General features: G+C 35.0%; 1 protein-coding gene and 1 long non-coding RNA gene across 7 annotated transcripts in view; one reads left to right on the top strand and one right to left on the bottom strand.

Moving 5' to 3' along the window:
• The first annotated feature begins 799 nt into the window (after positions 1–799).
• LOC134539577 (uncharacterized) lies at positions 800–15,785 on the top strand. Of its 3 annotated transcripts, XR_010076335.1 has the most exons (8): positions 800–1,054; positions 1,144–1,243; positions 2,489–2,623; positions 3,022–3,217; positions 3,519–3,589; positions 4,335–4,400; positions 7,386–7,451; positions 10,756–15,785. It is a non-coding gene; the product is annotated as an uncharacterized LOC134539577 (long non-coding RNA). The 3 variants fall into 3 exon arrangements; XR_010076333.1 differs by having other exon boundaries at positions 800–1,243; XR_010076334.1 differs by lacking the exon at positions 10,756–15,785 and having other exon boundaries at positions 800–907; positions 7,386–8,777.
• The window catches only part of LOC134539576 (piggyBac transposable element-derived protein 3-like), a 62,799-nt gene continuing 43,998 nt past the window's right edge, over positions 8,328–27,128 (bottom strand). For 3 of the 4 annotated variants that reach the window (XM_063381727.1, XM_063381728.1, XM_063381726.1), the window contains 3 exons: positions 15,739–25,456; positions 14,867–15,007; positions 8,328–9,522 (listed from right to left, as the gene is read on the bottom strand). In XM_063381727.1, coding sequence (XP_063237797.1) covers positions 22,774–24,408 — 1,635 coding nt within the window. In that variant the 5' untranslated portion in view covers positions 24,409–25,456 and the 3' untranslated portion in view covers positions 8,328–9,522; positions 14,867–15,007; positions 15,739–22,773. Of the gene's footprint in view, positions 9,523–14,866; positions 15,008–15,738; positions 26,370–27,128 lie in introns of those variants that run through there. The other variant, XM_063381725.1, reaches the window with a different exon arrangement.

Here is a 27,128-nt window from a genome sequence, read left to right as displayed (position 1 = left end):
CGTACATTGTTGCGGGCTGTCATGCTTTGTAGTTAGTATCTTTATAGTGAAATAAGGAATGGATAAGTGCAGGAAAAAGACTTCATTTGTGTGTAATTTTTTTACGGAAAATAATGCTAATTGTAATTTGTGTAAACAAAAACTGAGTTATAAATCATCATCAACTAATCTGAAGAAACATTTGAAACGTAAACATTGATATAGTATGCTCACTAATGTACGTATCTGTTTTTTTTTTTTTTAATTTTAAATTTTTGATAAAATCGTAATCTTTTAATGTATGAAAACACTAGTTACTAATTGTTTTCGAAAAAAAAAGTCCATATGTTGATTACATCTGTTATTAGTGTCAACTGAGAATTTATTTGCATTTTCATAGCTGTTAGGTGCACAAATATAAATATTATATCTTGTATTAATGTACTTATTAATATTAAAATTTCATTAGTTTTATTATTAAACGAGACTGTGCACGCACTGCGCACTGAGCGTACTTTGATGTGGGACAATAACCAAACGACTCGTAACAATTTCGCTTTGCGCCTCTCCTTCAACGCCTTGCCCTGCGCTTCCTCCACTACATTATTTTCCTTCTTTATCCCTTATTCGTCGTTCATGGTCCCTCCCCTTTCACAAGCTCCGCCCAAGTGACCGTCATCTGCGATCGGGTTCTGCGCACATTGGCCGTGGTGTTGTTCCAGGCGAATTCTGAACTGATACTAAGGACTTGATACTTTTCAAGTGTACTCGTTTGTCGTTCCTGATACAGGTGCGTATCAGTGACAAAGTATCAGGTTAATACTTTTCGACCCATCTGTAGCTTAAGTTTCGCCTGGTGACATTCTTGTATTATATTGTTCCGAGAAGCGGCAATCATAGCTGTTGAACAACGGTGGCTTGTGCAAACGTACATAAGCGTTCTGATGGTTTATTATCCACGTAGATCAGTTTCGGATCGTTTTTTGTAAAACCACCTTTATCAACAGTTGCTTTCAATATCTATTAGTATATAAGGTTTATGGAGCGGTGGTTTATCGGACTCTGTGGGGCGAAGGTCAAACTAGGCACATAGTAATTAAGTGCATAGTTAAGTATCTGTCCTGATTGTTTATGTAGATATTTTACTAATTTTTTTTATTTCAGGGAATGATTGAAAATATACAGTTGGCGGGGGCGTCCAATTTTGTGCGCCTGCTGGGAAGGGAAGGGGCAGAAGTGGAGTATGTCCGCGACCCAAACACAGGTACCCACATGTCAATTTTAAACACCCACTGTTGTTTGACCAAACAAAATTTGTGTTTTGTGAGTAAAAACATTGTATGTGTTGACCTTAGTGTTGGAAGTAAATGGAAGAGTGTGGGGAGGAGAGTGTATTGTTTCATGTAATTTTCACTGAAATATATTTACCTCAATGATATCGTTAGCTGCCATTTACAGAGGAAGGAAACATTTTTTTTAAGTTAATTGCTTTGAATGGTGTGTACAAGCATGTGAAATTAGTCTACTTCACGATACCATAACAATGCTGATGATGTCATCAAGATGACATCAATTACATCATTACCACTCCTACATTCTGACGGGCCACGCACGGAAAATAGGGGGTTTGGGTGGGGAACAACAAACACACTATTTATCACGTTGACTTCAGTCAGGGCTTCGTCTTGAGCCTGGACAGACTCCGCTCCCTTCCTCACCTTTTCCTTCCCGGCATTTGTACCGTCTATGTACGTGAGCGTGTGAGTGTCTTTAAATTGCGCGCCATGATCTTCCTCAAGAGGGTGCTTTAGAAGCAGTGCGCTGGCCCCTAATAATGTAAATTAATCATTGTAATCTTTTTATTTGAACCCCAGTATTTTTATGTTTTCAGCCGACATGTTCTTTCATGTAATTTAATATATCAATTAATATTCTAGCATTACAGACGTTCCCCGGGTGAACCCGACCAGACCCAAGCATGGTAATGCACTTAAAATATTTTTCTGTGTTTTTTGGCGTTACAGCTTTGAGTGGTATGGCACGCTGTATTAATTTGATGTACATTGATCTTTCTAAGGACAATACACATAACACAATTATATCTTAAAAATGGTAGCTTTTGCTCCCATCTTTCCAAATGGAATCATTCCACAGATGCAAACTTTTAACCATCATCTATCCACCCATGCTTTGGACCATATATTCATTCTGTTATTTCCAATAATCAGTTACCACTGCAGTAATTTGCTGTTCAAGATTACATTTTCACGACAACTGTAGTGCGTAATACACGTTATTTTTAGTATTGATGCTTTTGTATTATATTTATATGAAACATAAATGTAGCAAGTCTCTTTGTCTGGCATAATATTTTTTATTTTTTTTTTTTGCATTTCATGGACATGGTTTTACTAGCAAACGTCAGTTGTGTCCCTAACAATTTTTAATATTATGAACTTATTTGTCTTCCATATTTGACTTTTATTCAGGAAACATTTTGGTGTTTCAGGAAAAATAAAAAGGACCGTAGGAGCCTGTGTAGCTGGCTACAATCTCCAACAAGTTTTGCACAAGGTAAAAAGGTTGGCGCACTGGCCGACTGCACAGGAATGTTGCCCTTTTGTTGGGTGTGAATGACATTGTGGTAAGTCAAGTGTTTGCTTATTAGATTTCAGTTACAGTACTTAATTAATTTGGGAAATATTACCAATTACAAACATTTAACTCTACCCCTTGCTCTTAATGTTTATTACATAATTTGATTATTTGCTTGCATAATAAGAGACCTTACTGTCAAATAAAGTTTGTTGATTTTTTACCTCAGTATGAAGTACATTTCATAGCCACCATTTTATATTTAATGCAATGAAATCCAAAGAAAACAAACATACTTTTATAGACTCATGTATGGTTGGAAAGTTAGGAATTTCTCCAAGTCTAAAAAATAAATTTTCAAAATTACTTTACTGATAAAGATATTCAACTCCTTTAGCCACTTCAAATAGTTATTGTGTTTGCTGAATAAATGATTTATGATTCCAGAAAGGCGAAACAATGAAAGCCATGAAGCGGAAGCTCCGAAGCATTCTCCGCTTCATGGCTTTTCGCAGGAAGAATGTTTTCCTTGTGACTGTACCCCCGTTCCGAAGGATAGTGCAAAAGGAACATACAAATGAGTTGCTGGTGAAGTGGAATGGCCATCTTCGTAAAGTTGTGGACATTGCACAGAGCCGTGGTCGTAAGTACTGAATAGTTTAATGTAATCCTATGTATGTTACTTTTTAAAATGTAGTTCCATTACTGAATGCTTACATTTTGAGTATTATTTACTCTCATAGCTAATCAAGGGTGTCTTTAATTTACATGCATTTTCAATGATGAACAGTTAACATTAAAACATATTAATTCATATAACAAACTGAAAATGCATGGGGGCAAAGAAGAGACTTAGATTTTATTGATGGAAGAGTACAAAATGTTAACACTGTTAGTGCACTTGCACAATTATGTAGTGTACTTCAACAGTTTTTTTCTTCCAGGTCGGCAGACTGTTTTTTTTGCTTGACTTTGCGAAGATGGCCAGGAACTTTCCTGGCAACTATTTTGAAAGGTGTGTTCATTAGACATGTCATTTTTATACACTGACAGCATGCCACTTTGAAAAGGAGAATTTTCCTACGCTGTATAATTACGTTGTTGCACATGGCGACCTTTGCTGCATTATGGTTGTGCTGCAGTTAGTGTTGTTCAGTTGCAAGTGCTTGTACTTTTTTCATTTGGGCTTGTACCCATGTCAGTGATGGGAACCAGCAGGTTCATTAAGCGTAAACATGTAAATTAATTACATTTTTGGTTGTGATGTTCGAAGCATCATGGCAACTTCCCGCTGAACAAAACACTTTAAGCCTATCCGGAATCTGTGCCACAGGTATTTTAAGAAGAATATATGAAACAGGCAACACTTATGCAAATTTTTGTGAGTGAAGCATTAATAACTTATTTTCGCATAATTGAAGTTCTATGTTAATCTACAGCAAAAAATTATTTGGGTTAGGGGGGGAAAGAATGTTAATAATACATCTTACTTCAACACGGGAACGGGGCACTGCGACCACCACACCCTCTTGCAGAGGGCGCAACCCTGAAGAATGTCAGCGTCGGCGTGTTGTGTACATGCTATCTCTGCATGTGAAAATAACCTTTCATAGAAAAGTTATCAAACGTTTTACTCATTTATGTGTCTGCTGGAGGTTATTAGTTCATTAGACTTTCATACTTGTTTTGTAATACATGTGCATGTTCTGTCACAAGGGTGGTTTTGCTTCAACTCATGTATTAAGTATGCTTGTTTATAGGGACGGGCTGCATCTTTCCGGGCGGGGGCTAAGAGTGTTGGGCAATTGCCTGAAGAAAACTTCAAGGTAAATATTGTCATTAAATAACATAGTGTCAGTTGGTCTCACATTCAATTATCACCTAAACTAAATTGTATCACTTCCAGTGAACCCACGGAGTTAGCAAATATATTTGCTGAATCTTTTTTTTTTGCAGTGTATATGATTCATTTATTTATGATCCTCATATCTCTGATTCAGGAACTTTTCATGATGTTATATTTTTTACTAAAATTACTGAAAGTCTAGTCCTGTGGAGTATAAAGACATTAAAATCTTCAAGATGATGTGGTCTCGATGGTATACAAAATTTGATTCCTAAAGGTTCTAATTTACTAGCCACTCTTCTACAACATATTTTTAATTGTAGTCTCAAATCACAAGTTTTCCCTTACAAATGGAAAACTGCCAAAATAATTCCGATTCACAATAATTCTTCTCAATTAACTTCCTCTTATTACTGCATATTTCCACTATTAAATGGGTGTTCTAAAACTGTTGGAAAAATTATTTATAATTGATTAACTTTTGAAATAAGTAATACATTTTATAGTAACCAACATGGCTCTAGACTTGATATGTCCAACCCCCACGAATGTAATCTCCCTTCTGAATCCCATCTACACTGAGGTCATTAATAGGGACCAAGCAGAAGTTTGCTATTTTCATTTTGCCAAGGCATTTTACACTGTCAATCACTCTTTGTTACGTTGAAAGATAACTACTTTAGGTTGAAATGATAATTTTGTTAATTGGTTCTCCAGTGATCTAGATAATGGAATTTTTTTTGGTATGTATAATTAATATCAACTTCTCTTCAAATTCAGCCTCTTCTGGTGTTCCACACGGTGGAATTAAAGTATATGTATTAACATTTGGTGTACTGCAAATTCGGTTCACCTCAAACCACAATACAAGCAAGCTAATAACTTTTACTAGAAAATATCATCCAGTTCATTTGGACTACTAAATAGGTAACATATTGATTGATTAAGTTGCCTACATTCATTCTTAGGCTCCCCGTAACTTTGCTCTAATTAAATGTATCACTTCCTATGCTGATAGTTCTGTTTCAATACAAGTTCTTTACTTAGCTTTAATTAGGTGAAAATCAGAATATTGTTGAATAATTTGAAAAATTTTAAATTTGTCTGATTACAATATAATGGAAAGTACAAAATGAAATTATCAAGTTATTTAACACAAAGAATTTTTCTCAGCGCACTTTGACTACACTCTCAAATTGAAGGAACTATTGTGAGGCTCTTTTTGTCCAAAATTTGCCATAATTGTAAACTTAAATGTAAGTTTGCCTTGGGCAACAAAGGTCTGAAAATTCCTCATTCCAACAGTCGTTCACTTTCATGACTATGTACCCTCCACAAAACAATCTAGTTGTTAGATTAGTTACCAACTTTAAGAAAGTGAACTTTGATTTTCTGAAGTTACTTGTGCACCCAGATAGGTACTTCTAATATTTAATTTCCTTTACTAAATTTTGATCTCTGTGTTAATTACCTGGTGCCCTGTCCTGTTAATGTCTTCAATGATGTCTGCTGTTTGCTTTTGTTTTTGTTTTTTTTTCTGTTTGTAATTTTTATTTTATTATTCTTACCTAATAAATTTTTATGTTTATTTGTTTATTTTGTGTTCATTCTAAGTATTGTAAGTATAAGTGTGTCGTGCCCACCGTAAAAGTCACTTGACTGTTGGGGGCATGGGACATAATAAATACTACAAAAAATTAAATTTGTTAACCTAGTTATAAAGAAGGGAATAATAAGGCAAAATATAGCCAATGTGAACATAAAAATGTGCATTGGAAGGCAAGTTAACAAACTGCTGGAACCAAAGTGCAAGTGCAGTACGTGAATTGTGGTTATTCAGTTGAAATAGATAAATCAAGGTTATTGCGGCTCTGATAAAGATATGTTCTTATAGTCTCTAACAAATTTTTTTTTCAAGCCCTGACTTTAATAATAAATGAACTTAACCTAATGTAATTGGCAGTGAAGGATTTTGTTAGAAAATAATATAATAACATAAGTAGTCATTTATGTAAATGACATTCATTTATACATTTTTTTATAATTACACTAATTATTACTGGAGAAGTGAGATAACATGGAGTGACCTGTTATTACTAAATGTGCTATAAAACTTTTACCAGTGTAGACAGGGATCCTTCCAACAGGCTGAACGGGTTGTATTAATAAGATACATGGTATTAACGTATTTTGTACTATGTTTCTTTCCTAGTATTCTAAATTTACTAAATTTTAGTTATTCAGAAGAAATTTTTTGTGTGCATTTCATAATACTATCTTTACGTTTCCTGGAATGATTCCAATATTTGGTTTTTTATTCTAGAGCTGTACCGAAACAAATCGGCAGAAACAGATTTTGCCGATATTCAGTAACGCTTCTTAATCTACTGCCACAGCATACATTTACACGGAAAGTCTGCGTGGCTGTAATTCTCCTGCAGAACATAATCCACCCTCATTGTGCTGGAATGTATTTCAGCCAAATATTCTTAAGGAAATGTCGAATGGAGAATATGTGCTCATTACATGCATTAGGCCTACCATAATTCATATCGACATGCCTTTTGATTTCAAACAATTGTGCAGCTCCCCATTAAACTTGCTTTCTCGATGAGCATCAATATGGCACTACGTCAATCACTTCAAGTCTGCAGATTCAACCTATAAAAACAAATTTTTTCACATAGTAAGTTTTATGTCGAATGCTCACAAGTTGAAAAGGTCAAGAAGTTTATTAGCTTGTGTTGAAGACTGGAAATCCAAACATATTGTCAAAGCTAGAGCAATAGAATAAGTAAGTACATAAAAAGGAATCAATATTTATACTTCCGCAATTAATTTTTCTGGGGCAGCTACAAGCTGGGTGCTACCTAGTACTGAATAAATATTTCGATAGATGTTACATTGTGAAAAATTTGATGTATAATGTTAATGTTGAAATAAACTGTGAATTGCTATGTTACAGGGCCCTCACACGGTGGGAGAAACAGGAGGACCCTCAACACTCGCAGTCTTGCGTCCGACACGCAGGGTGAGCCTAGTTTCATAGACGAAGCAATGTACCTGGGATGGCTCTTATGTATAACCACTAATGTGTGGTTGAACACCCGCTGCAGTGGGACCCATTAAGCTACTAGGCTGAGACTGAACCATATACTTAGTAGTTGATAAACTGTTGCACACTCATTGGTCACTATGGTGCGTTGATGCTTACCTAGAATGCTTCCGCTAAGGTCTGGAAATGACCATACTACGTTCCGCGGAAAAGACGTGGTTTTATAACACTTACTCTGTGCACAGCTCACAAATAAACAAATTTTGGCTGTTGATGTGGGGTCTATTGAAACCTTGCTACAATCTCACCAGGTTGTGACATGCATGACATGGAGGAGGGCCTACTTAAACACGGTGTATTGCCTAACAATAATAAGAAATTTACATATGTCCTTAGTGATTGCGAAATTACACACATTGACTGTTAAGGTGGACTATTATGAAAATGAAGTAATAGCTCACTGTGGAATAAGGGGTATGTGATTAAATGTTTCACCATTGTAAAATTGTAATATGTATTTGGTGGCTGTAATTTAAGTCATATCGATTAGTCATTTGTCTTTTTTGTACTTTGTGGTAATGTAGTTACCAGTAAAGAAAGGCGGCGTTGAATTCAAATAATATTGTACCTCAGTTAGCTTCTGCTGCTGGTGCCAACACTGACTCTGTGACATTAAATTAATGATATTGTCACGACTCTGTCCTCAAGGGGCTTCACTCGTAGCTCGTGTCACTAACATTTATAACAAAATTGACATTCCAGGTAGAGCTGAGAGGTACTAATTTCCTTGTTGTGTGTCTCCTCTACAGGATAAAACCAGGACATGGCACTGTAAATAAACAGGCGGAGGTACACACTGTTAACAATACTCTTTTATTCCTCAAAGGATCAATAATCTGGTCAATTACAGTCGCCGCATACATACCACAATAAATAAATAATTCATTTAAAACAAATACAGTAACTATACATACATAAAATACAAAAAAAAGATTTAAGCTCAGGCGTTTCTTTATTAGTCCACTGGTACTCGGCAACTTCTTGGAAGACCCTCAATTCAATAACAACTTACACACACCTCGGTGTATTTGCCTTTAATGTAGGTAGTTCCTTAGGATTGTATGACAATGAAGCTTATTAATTAAGTCCGATAAAACAAAAAGTAAGTGTCATCGTGCCTGGGGTTTCTCATCAGAAATTCCGCACTAGGCAACAAACAAACAAATTAAATTGTTTAGAACAGTTTAGAAAGATTGTTACAATTTGCTTATTGAAATAAACTGAGATTTTTGTTACAAGAAAGATGAAATTCATTTACTGTAAATTAAAATAAAATAAAACATTTGAAACCAAGAATAAAGAAAGAAAATCTCCGGCTGCCGCCTACACAGCCTCACGTCACGACGGCCCTACAGCGACTCAACTAAAAAAGTACATGCTGGATACACCCTTTTCATCCACACAGTGCAGGACTTTTCCTTCTCCGTCTCTTTCTAATTTTATCACACATGTGACCTTCGGTTCCCACATTTTGAAGAGTTATCGTTTCTGTCTCTCTCAGTGGGGAAACCCCGTTTCTTTCTCACTCGCAATTACAGGCTTCATGTGCTTCTCTCTTTTCAATACATCCCACACCAAGTCCATTGTTCTAGAAACATTATGTAACAGTTATATACAAATAAAAACGTAACATATAACTGTAATACAATATTAAAAATCAAATAGATATTAGAAAATACATCTACACACAATTCAACTAACCTACATTAAACATTCACCACGTAGCCGGGCAGCTCACAGCCTGTCACAGGACTACAGCCACGTGAATACATGTCGCGCCCCTTTTTAAACCATGTTTCGATTACAAAGCACGTACAGGAAAATTACATGACGGGAAGTTCTTTGTGAAGTTTTGTTCAACATTTCTTATTACAATAACCTGGCCGTGCCCATGTTTTCCTACGTAGTCACAACATTGCTCAGCAGATTGCACTACTGCCTGAGGTCAGGCCAGGCCAGGGCCCCCACATGGCCGGTGCTGCTGTTGCTACAACAAAATTTTAACAAAATCATAGAAAACAAACAGGTAGGCCTAGTTGTAGTAAGTAGTACCGATGAAATATTACACAAGAGTTATATGATTTTGGATATTTTGTTTGTACAGAACGTGTCTGAATCTACAACTGTGAAAAGCAAAAACAACACCATCTTACGTAATACATTTATTTAAATCATTTCATTGTCATTATTACACATAAATTTACAATGTTTTAATGTGCGTTTGAAAAATAATTGTGATAAGGTTAAAAAATAAAACAAATAAAACAATTTACAAAGAAGGCCAAAAATATTTTTTTCTTTTTGAGTAAGGAAAAAAGGAGAGGGGGAACAGGGCCCACAGAACGATGTGGGGGGGTCTGCACGAGGCGTGCGCAATAGGACACGCTGTCAGCCCAATTCACCATCACAATATCCTCCCCTGGATTCCCCAGCCATATTCATGCAAGGCTTGCATTCCTTCCAGTACCACTGGTGTAACAACAAGCGCTTTATCCGATGATAACTGTGTATATCACCAGAAGGCATTTGATTTTACTGTGTGATTACTGATTAGCGTGAATGTAATATATTGTAAACGTGGGACAAGTGGCAGGACCAGCAAAAAAGGTTTAATTGACTGGAAAACGCTATTCATGGGAACGTAATTGTCGGGTTTCACTGTACATATGTATTTATAAATCTATGCGTTAGTATGTGCATATTGGCTCCATATGTTTAATATTGAACCTTAAACTTTCGGAAAGACAATTGATCGTTTTGCCCGACTTGAGGCCTTCATTGTTTATGTACAATAATGACATTTATTTTAGTTAAGATTCTTGTTGTAATATATATTGGCTCGAAGTAACACATTTAAATAATTATTGAAACAATAGACAAAACAACTGATTGTAATTATTAATTTATTCTTTTATATTGGATTACAGATATATGATCATTAAAATATCATACTGCATTACACATCAAAAGCATTTAAATTGTGATTTTACAACTTGCTCATTATCTACGAACAAAGGAATTTTTTGTATAACTAAAGGTTTTCTAAATTGTTCTTCGACATCCTATTAGAATTTAAATTAATTGTATTTCCCTTTGTGGTCAATATTATCTACGATGTGCATTGTACCATTGCAGCATTGTAGGTAGATATGCTTATTAGTGGACGCAAAATTTTATGGTAGATATGATTCGATAGTTTATTGAATGTTGGTGTAATTAGGAATGACCTGGGTGAGCTGGACAACCAGTTGCCTACCAGCGTGATGGGCGTACCAGCTTCCCCAACGGAAACCTGGGCTACAGCTGAAGACATGGAATCGGATGACACGCTGCCGGACGTTGAAGCAGAACTGCTGAGGCGGGGTGTCATCTCAAAAACATTTTTTTTAGTCATGTCCGAGGACTAGTGGTGCACCGATATGACTTTACCGATTACAGATTCAATTACCGATTATGAGTTGGGCTGTTTCCGTTACAGATTCCGATACTCTGATAACACCACTGATTCCGATAGCACTGCCGATACCAAAACAGATACTCACAATTTTTTTTTTTTTTTGTTTTCTTACAAAGAGTTAAAATTTTAAGTAAAATAAATACAATGAAAAACTATTTGCGTATTGTACCTATGAACACACTAACCCCCAAGTCGATAGTATCTTGGTACAACACCCTGAAAACTGGTATGTATTAGGGTTCTGTGAATATTGGAAATTTCCGAATTTAGTTCGAATTTTTTGATATTCGATTTGTCAATTCGAATCTAATTAATTTTACAATAATTGGACTTGCAAAATCTGGCCCGGATACACTAATATAACACATCCCCCCCACACCCACATGTTTAAAAGAAATGTAAATGGACTATTACATCTTCCACTTACAAAACTATACAACGAAACCCCTTATTTACGTTACCGTTATTTACGTTTACCCGTTATTTGAACCATTTTATTTCTGTCCCATGTTAACCTCATTTCATGTAATGCAATAAATTCCCGTTGTTTACAACGCGTCTATTGCTTTACGCAGTTTACGCCGTTCATTGTGATAAAACTGCTTACTAACTTAATTAATCCTATTGCAAAGTAATCTGATATGTAAATCGTGTTTTAAAGACGTTTTTAACCATTATAAACTTCATTTGTAACTTCTCGGGTGTAGCTTTATACCGCTTATAAAAACGTATGCTGCGCCAGTTTGGTTGTGTTGATTCCGGTATTCCTGTATAGAATGCGCGCACGTTGTCAAAGATTGATATCGATAGCTCACAGACTGCATGCACGCGCGCGCTCTGTCAGGAACCGTGTTAACCCGCACGATCGTTATGCGTATACAGTACAACCCGGTTATAACATTCCCGTTTGTAACATTTTCCCGCCTATAACACCATAATTTCATGGTCCCGTCATTTCTCCATTTATCACAATGCTTTAATTTCCCGCCTGTAACAATATATTAAAATTTCTACATTCCCGCCTTTAACGTTCAAATTTGCTTTGTTAACTGCCACAATTTGTAGTATCCCTTCCTTCAAAGTCATAATTTAGAGCAAAACCATAGCTAGAAAATATACAGCACGCATATACAAACATCAGATGTTTACATTTGTGTAGTTCACCATAGACGTGGTACACACGCACTCCACAACTTGCACCGTATGGGAAGCCTACGATTCACTGGTCCTTTCGTACACGCCCAAAAACGCCCGATTACTCATGTTCGTGCAACTTCGTTTTTTTTTTTTTTTTTTTTAACGTACACAAAGAATGTAAACACGGGGGTGGTATATGGTCGTTGCTTGCAGAACATATTACCGGTTATTGAGGTTATATTGTTTTGTAGCATTTTCATTTAAAATACGTATCAGAAATTTATAAGAAATACCTAATGAGCGGAGTCGTGTATGGTTTGAGCATATGATTTGTCGGTTTGATAGTTCACATTCCTATTCGTTAATTTTTTTCTTAAATTTATTGTATTGAGCTTTAACACATGGACTTTTTCTGTATGGTGCATCAGTTGTATTTGCATTTCTTGCGAGAAATTTATTTATTTCAGTTTTATTATCTTCTTTAGGTTGTGAAGATTAACATAGGTTCATGAGTTTACAGCCTACAGGATCACTGGTGTAGTCACTATTTCATTGATATTTAATACGTACCTTATAGAATCTCTGGTTATCAATGGGAAAATCTTATGATTGTATATGTTTATATCATGGACATCTTTTCAATGCATTTAAAAGAAAGTGAAAGATTTGATGCTTTGAAAAATTAGTGTTAACACATTCATTGTATCATATTTGTATTCATGCCACAGTATGTAAATCAATTTATTTATGAACTATGAAGATATATATTTGTATTTGTTTTTATGTGGCATAGGTTGGAAGAAAAAAAATATTTGAGATACATTCACCATTTATTTAGGCTACTCCATGTTAACTAAAGTGACAAAAAGTTAGGAAAGGTACATAGATAGCTTTTGAAAATATTATTGAGAAGGTCTGTTACATACAGTAATGATCGAACTAGAGTTGGACACACTGTAAAGGAGGGGGAAAGTGGAAACTCATGAAATTGTTTATGTTAATTAAAGGGGAGGAGGGCTGGAGAAAGTTGGGAGCTAGGTTTAACAGAGGGAGGTATAAAGGGAGGGGAGATCATGAGTGGAAGATTCAGAGGAGTGGAGATAACCGAGAGAGGAAAGCAGGTATTTCTGGTGCGGATGGGGCGAGAGTTGGATGGGCTTGAAAGGGGGATACTGGATGTGAGAGGAGGAAAAGACTTACAGAGGAGGTTTTAGAATTTTAGGAGAATGAGTTGGAGAGAGAGAACTCCTTTCCACCAGGCGAAAGCTCAGTCGCAAGCGTATGTTCAATCAACCAATTAATCAAACACTTAATGGCTGTAGCAGATGAATTAACATAATGGCAAGAGACTGCTGTCGAACTTTAAAAATTGTTGAATATGCATTTTGTTCATAAAGGCTTCAAGCAGTTTATCTTGTATGTAGTATAATGGAATAAAAAAAGTACATACTATTACAATATTTTCATAAGGCACATAGCTGCCGATTCAGCATATGGGAAATACACACACCTTAATATCTAAATTTGTGCAACTTGTGATTTTTTAGCCTGTAAGGTAATTAATATTCATGTTACATTTACGCAACATCCTGTGTATAAAAATTGTTCACGTACAAAAGTTTTAAATTAATCATATGAGTGTGAAGTAAACGTGTTCTAATATTATACTGCTTCTAAATATAGGTTCCTGAAGGCCTGGATGGTTTTGCCACTGTATGTATAATCTATTAACTTCCCATAATAATATGATATTGAAATTCACTTCAATCTAGGTTGCCAAATTAAAATGAGTTTTGCCTATTATGTTAACCGAAGAATTAAAAAACTTTTATGTTATTTTAACAAGTACAATTTGATTCATTATATTGATTATATTTCTCTTAAGATGTTGAAAGCAGTGTTTCTAGGCCCTACCAATTACTTTTTCTGTCTTTAATATATGAAATATATGCTTACCATGAAATATAATAGGAAGTAATAAATATTAGTGGAATTCATGTGGGTTTAAGATTGGAGATAATAATTTTTGCTATTAATATCAATTTATTTTTTACTGAAATATTATATTTGTACATGTTTTTGTATACATACACATATAAAATTACAAACATCACAAGAAATATTATATATTGTCACTATCAATTGAAATTAACAAGAACACCATTTTCGTAAAAGTTAAGTTATGATTGTGGTGGTCAGAAGTTCCAATGCATGCACAGGTGGAGGTAGGCGTTGCTACGATTACTGCCTCACGGCAGTTCACCGCGTGCACCAGACACATGAAGTTGCCTGCACGCGAAGCCTACAACTTGCTTAGTTATAAGAACTACTAAACTAATGGTCGTGCACCAGGAAATGTTCTAATACTTGAGATAATGAATATTCATGTGATTTTATGTTGATTCCCAACCACTATTGCACTATCTACAGTATAAAATAAATTTAAGAAGAAAACTACGTTGGCTGTATATTTTGCTATGCTTATTAAAACATAATCACACTCATTTTCAAGTTCACATTTCAAAGCCAATTTCTCTTTTAAGTATCCATGACAGAAACACATCTCATGTAATATTATATTTCTTGTGAATGTGCAAATAAAGACATAGTTGTCATGTGATCTCTAAGGTTCCTACAGAGGGCTCAAAACTACTTGCATATTGACTGGTTACCAAAGCACTAAAGTGGCATTTGGTAAAAGATGTAACTTAAAATCTGTATTAGGTACATAACTTACAGCATGCTTCTTCCTCTGCGAGTCCGCTGCGGTAAATTCCTGGTAGACTCTCACAGTCCTCACAGCCATGACACCTGGACAACCCAGTTTTTTGGTACTTTTTATCAAGAATTTTTTCTTTTTTGGTTGTGGATGGTCAGGCTTGAAAAAAAAAATTTAATTAGGCAAATATTCAACTTCAAATTTACTAAATTTAGCTTCATACATTAAAAAAAATCATATCTTGAGACTGGTGATAGGTAGTAGGTACATGAAGATCCCATGATAGTCATGATGGTAATGTTAACAGGATACAATTGTTAAAAATACTGTTTAATATTTTTTCACCATGGTTGTTTTGGATGGATAAAAACAAGTACAGTATGAAATGTATGTGATTTTTTTTTATATTTCTAGATTGAGTTAAAGAAAATTGCATAACCCTGTTTGTCATGGAAAATGTTTCCAACTGTGACATTCCTGTAGTAAATACAATGTAAAACAATGATTTATAACATTAATAATTAAGTACCTAGCTAATTAAATATTATTATTAATATTGCTTTATGATGTCAACTTATTGCATATAAGTTTAAGTGACTTAAATAGTTACTTGGTTCCAACAATGTAATAATTAAATTGATAAATAATAGTTACATATATAAAAAGATTTAAGTGTCTGTTATAACTTCCTTGATTTACAAATTTTGGGAAAAGAACTGTTGCTAATAAGCAGAATACAGAAAACAATACGATACTAGGTATCCTTGGACCTAAGGCTTTCTTATTAATAACTGCAAGATATGAAAAGAACTCACATTCACTGGGATGTATTATGAATATTATAGAGTTTATTTACAAATCATCAATGAACACACAGTTTTACAACTTACCAGTTGATCTGTAGTCTGTTTGGCATTATAATATTTTGGACCTTGAGCACACTCCATAAACACACATTTCTCCACTGTGAATGGTGCTCCAAAATACTCAATCTCAGGGGCATGAGTTAATTTGCCCTGCTTGTACTGAAAAAATACTTTAGGCGAAGCTGCAAAAAAGTAATAACAAAATCAATTCACCATGCAGTATTGTTATTACATATAAAATAGCATATTGTGTATTAAAACACTGCCAACAACACCATCACTGCAGAATTAGTTACTGCAGAGTAAAGCTTTCTGAAAAATAAGGTGACTAATAACATAGGTACATTAAAGGTAATCTGAAGAAGCTGCAACTCTGCAGTATTACACTTTTTCGTTCCTTACTTTTATCTTATTTGTATTATATGATTTTCTCACAGCCGCTTTTCTTTGCATCCTGTTAAGTGTAATGTGGCTTATAAAATATGCTATATATATAACTGAGGATAAGTTGGTACGGTTGTGGATTCGAATCCGAGATTCGAATCTAACTTATCCTCAGTATACATATATGGAGATAAAATGCTTAAAACAATAATACTTGAACATAATGAATTTAAAGGCAATTTATAAAAATATGCCATATAACAACTAGGTAGCAATCTGTTGCCATTTTATTGAATACATTAATTATACAGTTAAGTATTACATAATATGATTTACCTGCTGTGGCATAATTGTAGCTGCTTCGCACAGAGTATGTTTGCCCTAACTTTTTCAGTTCATCCAAAAAAATTCCATATTGATGCTCTCCATCCAAAAAACCAGAAATACTTTTCTCCGCTTCACTGAAAACATAGTTTTGCAATAAGCCTTGAAAACTCTGCTGACCAGCATGGGACATGTTGAATTACATTTGGGCGCGCGTGTTTTTTCGAAAATTCCGAAGTTGCACGAACATGAGTAATCGGGCGTGTACGAAAGGACCAATGAATCGTAGGCTTCCCGTGAATCGTAGGCTTCCCTGCACCATATCGACTATCAATATGGCGTCCGGTTCGCGCTCGTTAGCCTATGACTTGTTCCGTTACACCAGGGAAGCCTACATTTCACAAAGGGTTGAGGACCAACCCGAACATGCCCGAAGACTTCACCTTCGGCCAACTTCGGGACTTTGTTTTTCTTTTAACAAGACGCGCGGGAATTTTGATTAGTGAAGGCCCACCGCCCATACTTTAGGACAGAGGCTATTCCTATCTTGCAGAATCTCGTCACTGTTCAACTATGTAGCAGAACTTAACTGAATTCAACATGTTTCAGGATAATTATATTTAGTGTTGTATCTATAGCATGTTTCAATTGTTTTTCATGGAAAATTCAAAATCACCTTTATATATTTACAGCTTAAAAATTTTATTTTCTTTCCGGGAGGGTGCCAGGCTAACTTATGCAGCTGTTTGGTGGGTCGTCGGCCCCAGCTTTGTTCATTAGGATCGTGGCAGTGGTTGAATTACTAACTAGAGAAGTAGTATCACACTCCTCAGGCAGCATGGTTGGCTGATGCCTAACTTAGGTAAGGGGGCACTGGAAATCACTGTCAATTTGTTCTCGCATTTATTGGCATGCTATGCATTGCGGTGTTACACTATGCGTTATACCTTATACTTTACCCTGAAAAAAGTTTCTGATTGCTTCATTATGTGCTTACGTTACATCTAACAGCAGTCTTATTGGGGATTTGCATGGAGTCGGCCATACCCGTAAGTTTTTGAATTACGACTCGAACACGCTCTACGAGCCGTGAATCTACAAGTGCTTTAATGTCTTTGTTTGGGCCAGCAGACATATGCACGGCTACATTAAATTAAAACGCTTACCTCTGGAGTCAGCGAGTTCCATAATTGTCGACCCTGCGGCGTGGTCACGTGGCAGGGTTAAATCTAAGGCGGTTGGGATAAGCCCGGCTCCGCAAAGATGACCCAGGGATGTGTGGGTAACGAGAGAAAAAAGATTTAGAGGTGAGAAAGTCTATAAAACATTTACCACAATATTTCAAGACATGTGTGTGAAAATGCTGAGAGTTAATATTGTGGTCATTCACTAAAAACTGGTTTCATTATATTTGTGAGGTTCATACTGTGCAGCTATACTGCACGACTATTAAGTAAATTATATAAACAATTATTTTATGCACAAATTACTACATTATGTTTCTCACCATAAAAGTAATTGTCCATAAAGGTACATACTGAGGTTGTTTAAAACAATAGCATGTTATGAGACTTTGTAGTGTCACCTGATGGTATAATGTAAAGAGGAAATATTACTGTGTAAGCTCTGTGTTGGTAATGCTCAGTATAGAAATTCAGTAATGTATGAGACATTTGCAGCCTAGATTGTCACTAAAGAATATTTTTTTTATGAAAAAAACAAACATAAATATTAAATTTTTTTTGTGTCCACAGTAATCTCTTTCCATTGTATTATTTTATCCGTAACATTCCTGTATAAAAAACCCTATCATTGTAGCTTTCCTAATTGTTCGTTGGTTTACTTGATATGTACCAACACAGTGGGTGAATGTATCTTGAAAGCGATACCACATAAAAGGTTACATGTTACATTTAAATTTATATGTTCACTTTATAAAAAAAAATCATTTGGTATGTGCTGTGGAATGAAAAAAACGAAGACACATTGAATATTTAAACACTAATATTTTAAAGGCATAAAATCTTGCACTTTCTTTCTTGTACATACTAATAACTACAATGTGTTTTAAAGATAACTGACATGTCAAAAGGTAAAATTATTTATTATGAACGTTCAGCAAAAATCTTTACACTTTTCTTTCCTTTAAATGACAGCATTATTTTTTCCATATGAATCACCCAAGTTTGGTAAGTTTTGAAGATAGACAATCATGAAATATAAGGTTGTAAAAAATACACTTTATTTCTCCAAAAAAAAAATTTATTTCACTTTCTTAGTTACTATCAATTAACCGGCAATGAAATAAAATTCTAAGTGAAATAAAAAAAGCACTATTATAACAAAAATTCACAAAATAATTAGTGTTGGGCCGATTCCTAAAATATACCGATTCCGATTCCATTTTCGATTCTTAAATTAAAGGGTCGATTCTTCGATCCGATTCCGATTCCTTAATTTTTAGCTGACAATGTTCAACAGAGTAATATACTCAGAAAAAAAAAGGTTTATGATTTTAAAAATATAATTGCATAATTATATATAATATATATATTATTGATATAATTGTGTTTCATTTTCTGTGCAGAAATTAACATTATATACAGCTTATATAATGTTAAAAAGTATGTTCATTACCATCAAGTTATGCTACCTTGAATTTCTAGCACAATTTGGCCTTTTAACCTTGCATATAGTTAGACGAAACATGTGTTCAAACACTGCCAATAATCAAAGATGTCTTATGACGTATTTTGTAAATAATGTTATAACTTAACCAACTTTTGATACCTTACATTATCAACTCAATTAATTAATTGTAAAAAACGAGGTTTGTACGTTTAGGTTAAGAATTTTATTTTCAAGCGCAAGTAAATAATGATCCAAATAAAATGACAATATAACCTCGTTGATACATATTTCAAGGGCCCATCTCACTTGGTGAAAAGAATAAATCCATCCAGTCTTGCAGTTCTTCACAACCGTAAAGAGAAAATAAATTTTCGGTTCTTGACTAAGAACATTCTGTGCATGTTTAGCATCTCAAAATGTCCACATTTTATGGTGAGATTTTCTTACACAAAATAATTAAACTCTTAAAAAAATCGCGTGTTAACATTTAATTCATTTCAAAAATTTATCGGAAACAATTCTGTTAAACACAACTACTTTCAAAAGATTGTTTGTGTCTGGTAATAAAAATTTACGAACGTTTCAGCAGCAATGTTTGGAAATTCAGATTAGCCAACTGCCTTTCCAAAATATATCTAATGTAAAAAGAGCATCGCTGAACACGCACAAGAACGCCGATTTACAGCAATTTGGTTATGTTGCTTTTAAACTTATTTTCATATGGTCGCAGTAATCCACTGTCAATTTGGGTAAAATCTCGTTCAAAAATTATTTCATTTAATTCTGTACAGTTTAAAGTGCAGAGATGTGAAACATCTTAATTTTCACGTTCACGTCACCAAAGATTTGGTTCATGGCCGTATGGTTTACCATGGCCGGTAGCACAAACAAAAAATTAGGTTGTTTAAGGCCCTGTCACACTGTCAAATATATTGTATCCAATAAATTGGACAACAAAATTTGAAGGGTGATTTTGGATGAAATACGTCTTCAAATATATTGTATTCAATATTATTTGACGAGCAATGTAAAATATATTTGAAGTCATTTCACACTATCAATTTTCTTTGAGTGAGCTCGTTTTACCAAACATTCTGTAGAGAACTGTAAATGACAGTATTTAGAATCAAAAACAAATTTTGGGTCAAGGAACGCGGGCTTTTTTAAGTAGGTTATATTCCAATTGAGGTATATTGTGATCATACACAGTTTAAAATTTACGATTTCCAGGTGTTTGCAATGCCTGCATTAAGAGCATCAAAGTGTTTCAAAAGCTGTAGCTGTAATTGCAATTGTAGTAAATCTCAGTAAACTAGAAGAGAAATCTAAGAAAAGGAAACGCAGATGGTGGACGAGACAGTGGATACTTTCCCGGCAAACAAATGGTGTTTTACCCCTTTTTGTCATGAACTTCGATACGAAGATGCCGATTCATTTCCGAACTATGTAATAATGGATTCTGAAAGTTTTGATCTTCTTTCAATTGTGGAGTCTCGCATTGCAAAGAAGGATACTCATTTGTGCCAGTCTATACCAGCAAAGCAGAGGCTGGCAGTTACATTAAGATTTTTGGCGACAGGGGAATCATTTAAGTCCCTTATGTTCTCTACAAGTATTCCACACAACACCATCTCAAAATTTTTACCTGAAATTTGTAGTGCAATTTATAGTGCTCTTCAAAAACAATATTTAAAGGTATGTTTAGTAAGAATAAAACATATAATTAAATGTAAATCTGCAAGTAGGCATATCCCTTCTCATTCCCGCTTATTTTCTCACCCAACTAGCTGCTGTTGTATGGACACTTTCACTTGTATTTCATTAAAATTGTTCCTATACTTTAAAGTGAATGTGTTAATTTTTGCTGTGTTTAGAAATTGGCAATTTTGTTTTATTTTGAATTAAGTGTATTTACTGTTACAAACCTCAACCTGAGCCTTTAAGCTAACTTCACCTCAGTCACATTATCTCTTTAAAATAATTTTTTAACAAGATATTAGACCAGGTATGCTTGTTTCGTACAGCCTGGGAAGTATAGGCTTACTGACAAGGATCTGCTACACAAATATTTACATTCACGAAAAATGGTATTACTTTCAAAACTTAAATAATAATAATTGAACACGTAGGCAGAATTTTAATATTTCTAGGCCTTTCTTGCAAATCACCAGAGCTACTTGCTTACATAGAGATGCTGCTTTAACATAAGTCAGTACCATCTATTGTCAGGAAATTATGAGTCTGTATTCCAGAAAATTCCAGACAATACTTACAGAGTAGCAGCTATTGTGAAATAAGAACAATGACTTATAAGAAAGATTGATTGGGTAAGCCAAAATAATTTTAGTTACATTAAGTCTCTGAATTGAAATATTTTAAAATTTATTTTAGGTGTTATTAATTTGGATTTGTAGGTAAAAGTTCCGAAATGCATATCCTAGTTGTGATACCTCATTCCTGATGGCACATTTTGTACGCAATGCTTGCTGTTTTAATTTAGTTTATCCAATACCTGAACATAAGCTAAACTGGTATATCAGTCAAATAATGATCGTAAGTTGAATAGAAGATGTTTTCTGGTTTAAGGACCATAATATTCCAAAACTACAGTAACTTCTTTTAGTCAAATATATTAACCTGCACTTCCGTACATACAGATTCAATTGGAGGAAAATATACAATAAAAATTACATATTCCAGCAGGAAATAAAATAGTATTAATTCAATTACTGCATTTATTTCCCATTCGCCATTGCTGATATTTAAACTATTACACTTCGGAAACGGAAACAAAAGCGGCCGCTTTATTTCAGATAACTCTGATTGGCTGATCCCATCCAACATCCAACATATTTTAGAACCAGTCCTATACGTAAAATATTTGAAGGAAACTCTAGACATTCAATCTCTCAAATAAACATGGCTGCGATAGTGACGTTTAACGTGACGTCACAACCCTCAAAGATATTGGATCCAACATATTGGAAGGTGTTGGAAGCTAAAATTTGACAGTGTGACAGGGCCTTTACAATGGCAAATGTAGCTGCCATGATCAAGTTGTTAACGTTTACGTTATTTTACTTGCCGTTTACGTTTACATAATTTTCTTTAAACATTTATGGTTTTGTCTAGTTAGTTTTGAAGGTTTACTATTAAATGCAGTGCTGCTGCAACGTAATTTCCGAAAAATGCTTTCGTTTAAAGCGGGAAAGTAGATACTGCATTTGTACTATAGGGAAAATGGCGGTGCAAGTAAATAAATACGTTAATTACCGTAATTCGTAAATCAGTTCCGTAAAAAAGATTGTATTATGTAGTTTAAAAATTATAGTTTTTACAATTCTGAAAAAAAATAAACAAAGTGCACAGTTAGGATAATATTAATTTTCTAATGCTCACACAATATTTTTTTTTTCAATTTGGTGATTTTTTATATAAAAAATTTAATGTGTACAACTGTGCACAAACAGATTGGGATGATGCACTATTGTAATACGGTCACTTATTTGATTTATATTAAAAATTTGTAGTAATACATCACTAAACATACAAAACATACATAAACACATGTACAAGAATGTGAAAGTCATATAAAATAAAATACTGCAACATATAAGGGGAAATCTGAAACACACACAATTAGACAATATTACATAAAGCACTGCAATAATATAATTATATGATAGTACACAAAACACTGCACTCATATGACTGTTAGAATCACTGTGTGTGGTACATCAAGAAACAGTTCTTATCTTTATTTAGGCATAAATGCACTCTGCACTTCTGACACAAAATTCGGGAACGTCCAGTGCACTTAGGCATTTTACACCGCGTACCCAATTTTTCACTCTCATGGATAGGCATATGGTCGACTCCATCTTGCTGGACTTCAACACCTGGCCTCACCTCTCCCTTCCGCCTCTGGACAACAGGTTGTGTGGAGCAGTTTTCTTCCAATGAAGGACGTCCACGTTTCTTTGTAGTTGCCCGTTTTCCAACAAAAACCAGGCTTTCTGAGATCTTCATCCTGAAGTGCAACAAATCTAACTGTTTTTTTTGTGGAATTTCTAGGGCTTCTGCATCCTTCCTGTATTCCAGCCATGACAGTGTAATAGCCATGTCTATTGCATGAAATATCATCCTTAGTGTCCACTTTTTGGATTTTATGAAGGTGCGGTAGTAGCTGATGAGCTGATCCAACAAATCTACACCATCCATGCCATGGTTGTACAATTTAACTACCTCTGGTCGCTCTACAGGTATGTACTTCTTCAGCGTCTTAGACCAACGATCTACTATGTCCGTTTTCCCTTTGCCTACAAAGTTCGAACCCATAACCACCGTTTTATTATCGACCCATTTTGTTAGTGTCACATTTTCTTCCCGGTTTGTGACTTCTTCACAAAAACCTCTTTCTTTCTTCATCGCATCTTTATCTGATATCAAAGTAGTGTTACCGAATCTGTTAATTCTAACAGTCCCTGCAGCATACACCCCCCGTTCCAAAAGAACTTGAAACAGTGCATAAGAAGAAAAATAGTTGTCGAAATAGAGTTTGTGGCCTTTTTCGTCACCAATTCTCTTTGCGAGCTGCAGCACCACTGATGGTGCAAGGCCATACAACTTCTGGTTACCAGGATCTATTTCGGCCATGTTTGCCTGGTAAATAACAAAATCATAGGCCAAGCCAGATTTACCACACAAAAAAAAAATCTTCACACCCCAAGGGCAAGGTTTGCCCTTCATGTACTGTTTTATGCTAAAGCGCCCTGTAAATGGTACAATTTGCTCGTCAATACAGAGGTGCTCTTCTAGTTCAAGGGCCATGCACCTTGAACGAACGGCATCATACAGTGGTCGTACTTTGTACAGCTTATCACTGCAGTTGTCAGGAATTTCTAACGTGTTTACAAGATGCAAGTTCATTCTCAACTCAAAAAACCTGTCTCTTAACATTGCATCTTGAAACATGGTGATGCCAATTGCTTTGTCCCAAAACAAAGAAACTCTTGGGAGTTTTAATGTCCCCATCGCAATATGCAGACCAAATAAAACCTGTAGCTCCGATGAGCAGGTGTGTTTGAAGCGAGGCTTGTGATTCTGAACTGCATAGAGGTTTGTCATTTCTGACATTTGATCAAAAAGAGTTACTGGTATATACTTTTCAAAATACGAAATTGGCGTGAGCAGTTCATTATCTAAATTGTTATTATTGCTGTATGGCTCAATCAAAATGGAAAGAGGTTTGTGGCGCCATACAATGTCACTCTTTTTCGTGTTTACATTACTGACAGGGGCACTTACACTTATCCGTTCCCGTGATTCTTCTTCGTCACTATCAGAATTTTGCATTGCTTCGTTGGTTCTCACTTTATCAGCACCTACTCGTAAAGGTTTCTTACTATTTTCAGTCAGAACTTCATCGTCCAATCCCTCGTCGTCAGACACCCATTAATCGGAAATTTCACCCTTCTCTAACATATCCAGAATGCTGGCTGCATCTCTGACACCTTCAGAAGACTCCATAGTCTTTAAAAAAGCAATGATCTTAGAAGAGAATTAACATACAAAGTAATAAAAGCATAAATAACCAGTCATTATTAGTTTGTTTACACTATTTAGAGGTTATGTACATACCTAGACACTGCTTCACTCACGGCCGTTTGGTTACAATTGTACACATTAACTTTTTTCAATAAAACTAATTCAAATATTTACAAAATTAATGGAAATGAATTTCAGGTAGTAGATAAAGCTTTAAAGTAACTTAAAAATATTAACTGACTCACGAAAATAGAAAAAATTTACTAAATATAGCTTCCCGAAAAATCCCAATCCAGCACCTCGCAAAACAACAACACACTCCAACTTTCAAGTGTTTTTCAAAAAAAACTTCTTGGCCATAGATAGTTATACGTATAGACAAATGAAACTACATAATGTACACAATCGTACACAATCGTTGGTGAGTGTTGTAAATTTTTTTTGTCTTCATAAACCGATTTGGAAGTTTAATGTGTACAGTTGTACACAGTGGGTCTGAAAGGGTTATGTAGTTTAAAAATTATATTTGCATTCATTTTAGTATTTTCTTACGTTGCGTAGGAGATGTATTTTGTAAACTTAAAAACAATGCAGGAATCGGTCATGATCGATTCCAAAACCATTGTATTCTGAATCCCACGATTATACTGGAATCGGTGGGACCGACCGATTCCGGAATCGGAATCGACCCATCACTAAAAATAATTCATTTTCATTGAATGTCCAAAGAATTTAATCTACAAGAAAATGTTCTAATGTCTTCACATGCCAGCATTAAACAGAAAATAATTCTTCCTTTCTATGGAGTGTCCAAAGAGTTTAATGTTTCAGCTCATTTTCTAATTTCCTTACATACCTGCAACAAACAGAAACAATTACAAGTACTGAGAATGTAGAGAATAAGTCATATAAATGGCAATCTGGAGACAAAGTCCATAACAGAAACTGTAGAGCAATAAAGTAATACATAGTATTTAACAGAAACTATATAGCAGAAAAATAATATTCATGGCAACATGATACACACCAAATGGTCAACACATTTCATTTGGTAAGTATATGTATAATTTGATAAGCTCAATAGTTTTTGTAGGCCTATCTTATTTAAATGTATACTGTTCTTCATGTATTCACAGCTTTCAATATTTTTTTTTTGTTTTTAATATTTGTCAAACATTCAGTTACATAAAAAATTGGAAATATCGTATACCTACATCACAAAGAGTGTTTGGGTGATTTAATGCAATGGCAAAATTAGCACCTACACACATTAATTTAAAAAAAAAAAACTACTACTGCTTATAAATACAAATGGTAACAAAAGTTAACAGCACTTAGCTCTTAATGTTTCTCAGGTAGATGTATAGAATATAAACGTGTGGTGATTGTAGTAGTGACTGCATTTTGCGATACTGTATGCTGCAACACTAAGTGAGATTAATGGCAGAACAGTAAATATTTTTTGTGTAAACTTAAGACAAGCAGCCAGAAAAGTAGGTGGTTTATTTTTATGATTTAATAAAATGTTATAGTAATTAAGTACAGTACACTCCCTATTTAACGCGGTTGTCGGGGGACATAACTTTTACCCGCGTTGTTGCATAACCGCGATGTTTCGATGTGACCAAGGTCAAAAGGCATAAAACACCGCCTGTGTTCTAATAGGTCGGCAAGCACGCACAGTATAGACGGCCCGCCTTTGTGCGGACTTTGCATCCGCAGTTTTCACTAAACGCGGGTGAAAAAATAAAAAAAATAAAAATTGTAAATATAAATATTAAATGTTGAATTTTATTTTTTATTTTTCCGCATGCCGCGCACAGTTTGTCGCACGGCCTACGAGCGCGCCACACGCCGCCATACACACGTGCGGCACACAAGCTGCTGCCAGTCTCGTGGTGTCAGCCACAGTATCTGCTTCGTCTGAGTGTCCGTAACAAAGTAAGTGCAGTGTGTGCGGTTACACACGATTTTGTGGTCAAAGTCTTCTAAATAGAAAGGCCATAGTAATACTTCAAACCGAATATGAATCGCAAAGTACCGAGTTTGATTGACAAAATAAAAATTCTAGATTTACGTACTTACAAATAGCGTGTCTTTTGCAGAAGTATGCAGCAGATACGTGAAAAACTATTCTAGCATTCGTACAATATAAAATAAAGAATCGTCTATCGTGTAAAGTGGTTAAACTTTGTTATCCATGCTTACAGTAAATTATAAATGGTCACATGTGGGATACAAAAATTGCGCCAAAATAATTTTAGCGCAATCAGTGGCGCCGTATTAAAAAGTCTGTTAAACGTTGTCTTTACTTATTCCATCAAACGCTGTGTCGAGTTGTTGAGTGTATGTGGCTCGGCTCGGCAAGTGTTATATATTCCCCAGCCTCTGGTTAAAGGTCGGGAGGCCGCTACACATAAACATTTCCGGGGCTTGTTTACTACCTCACGGCAAACGTGGTACAGTATGGTTCACGTAAGTATTGGACCACTGGGAATTCCTCGGCAAAGATTAAAATTACGCTAGCT

Source organism: Bacillus rossius, chromosome 15, assembly GCF_032445375.1.
Source record: "Bacillus rossius redtenbacheri isolate Brsri chromosome 15, Brsri_v3, whole genome shotgun sequence".
NCBI lineage: Eukaryota > Metazoa > Arthropoda > Insecta > Phasmatodea > Bacillidae > Bacillus > Bacillus rossius.
The sequence above is the reverse complement of the archived record's forward strand: the minus strand, read 5'-3'. Positions and strand labels throughout refer to the sequence as shown.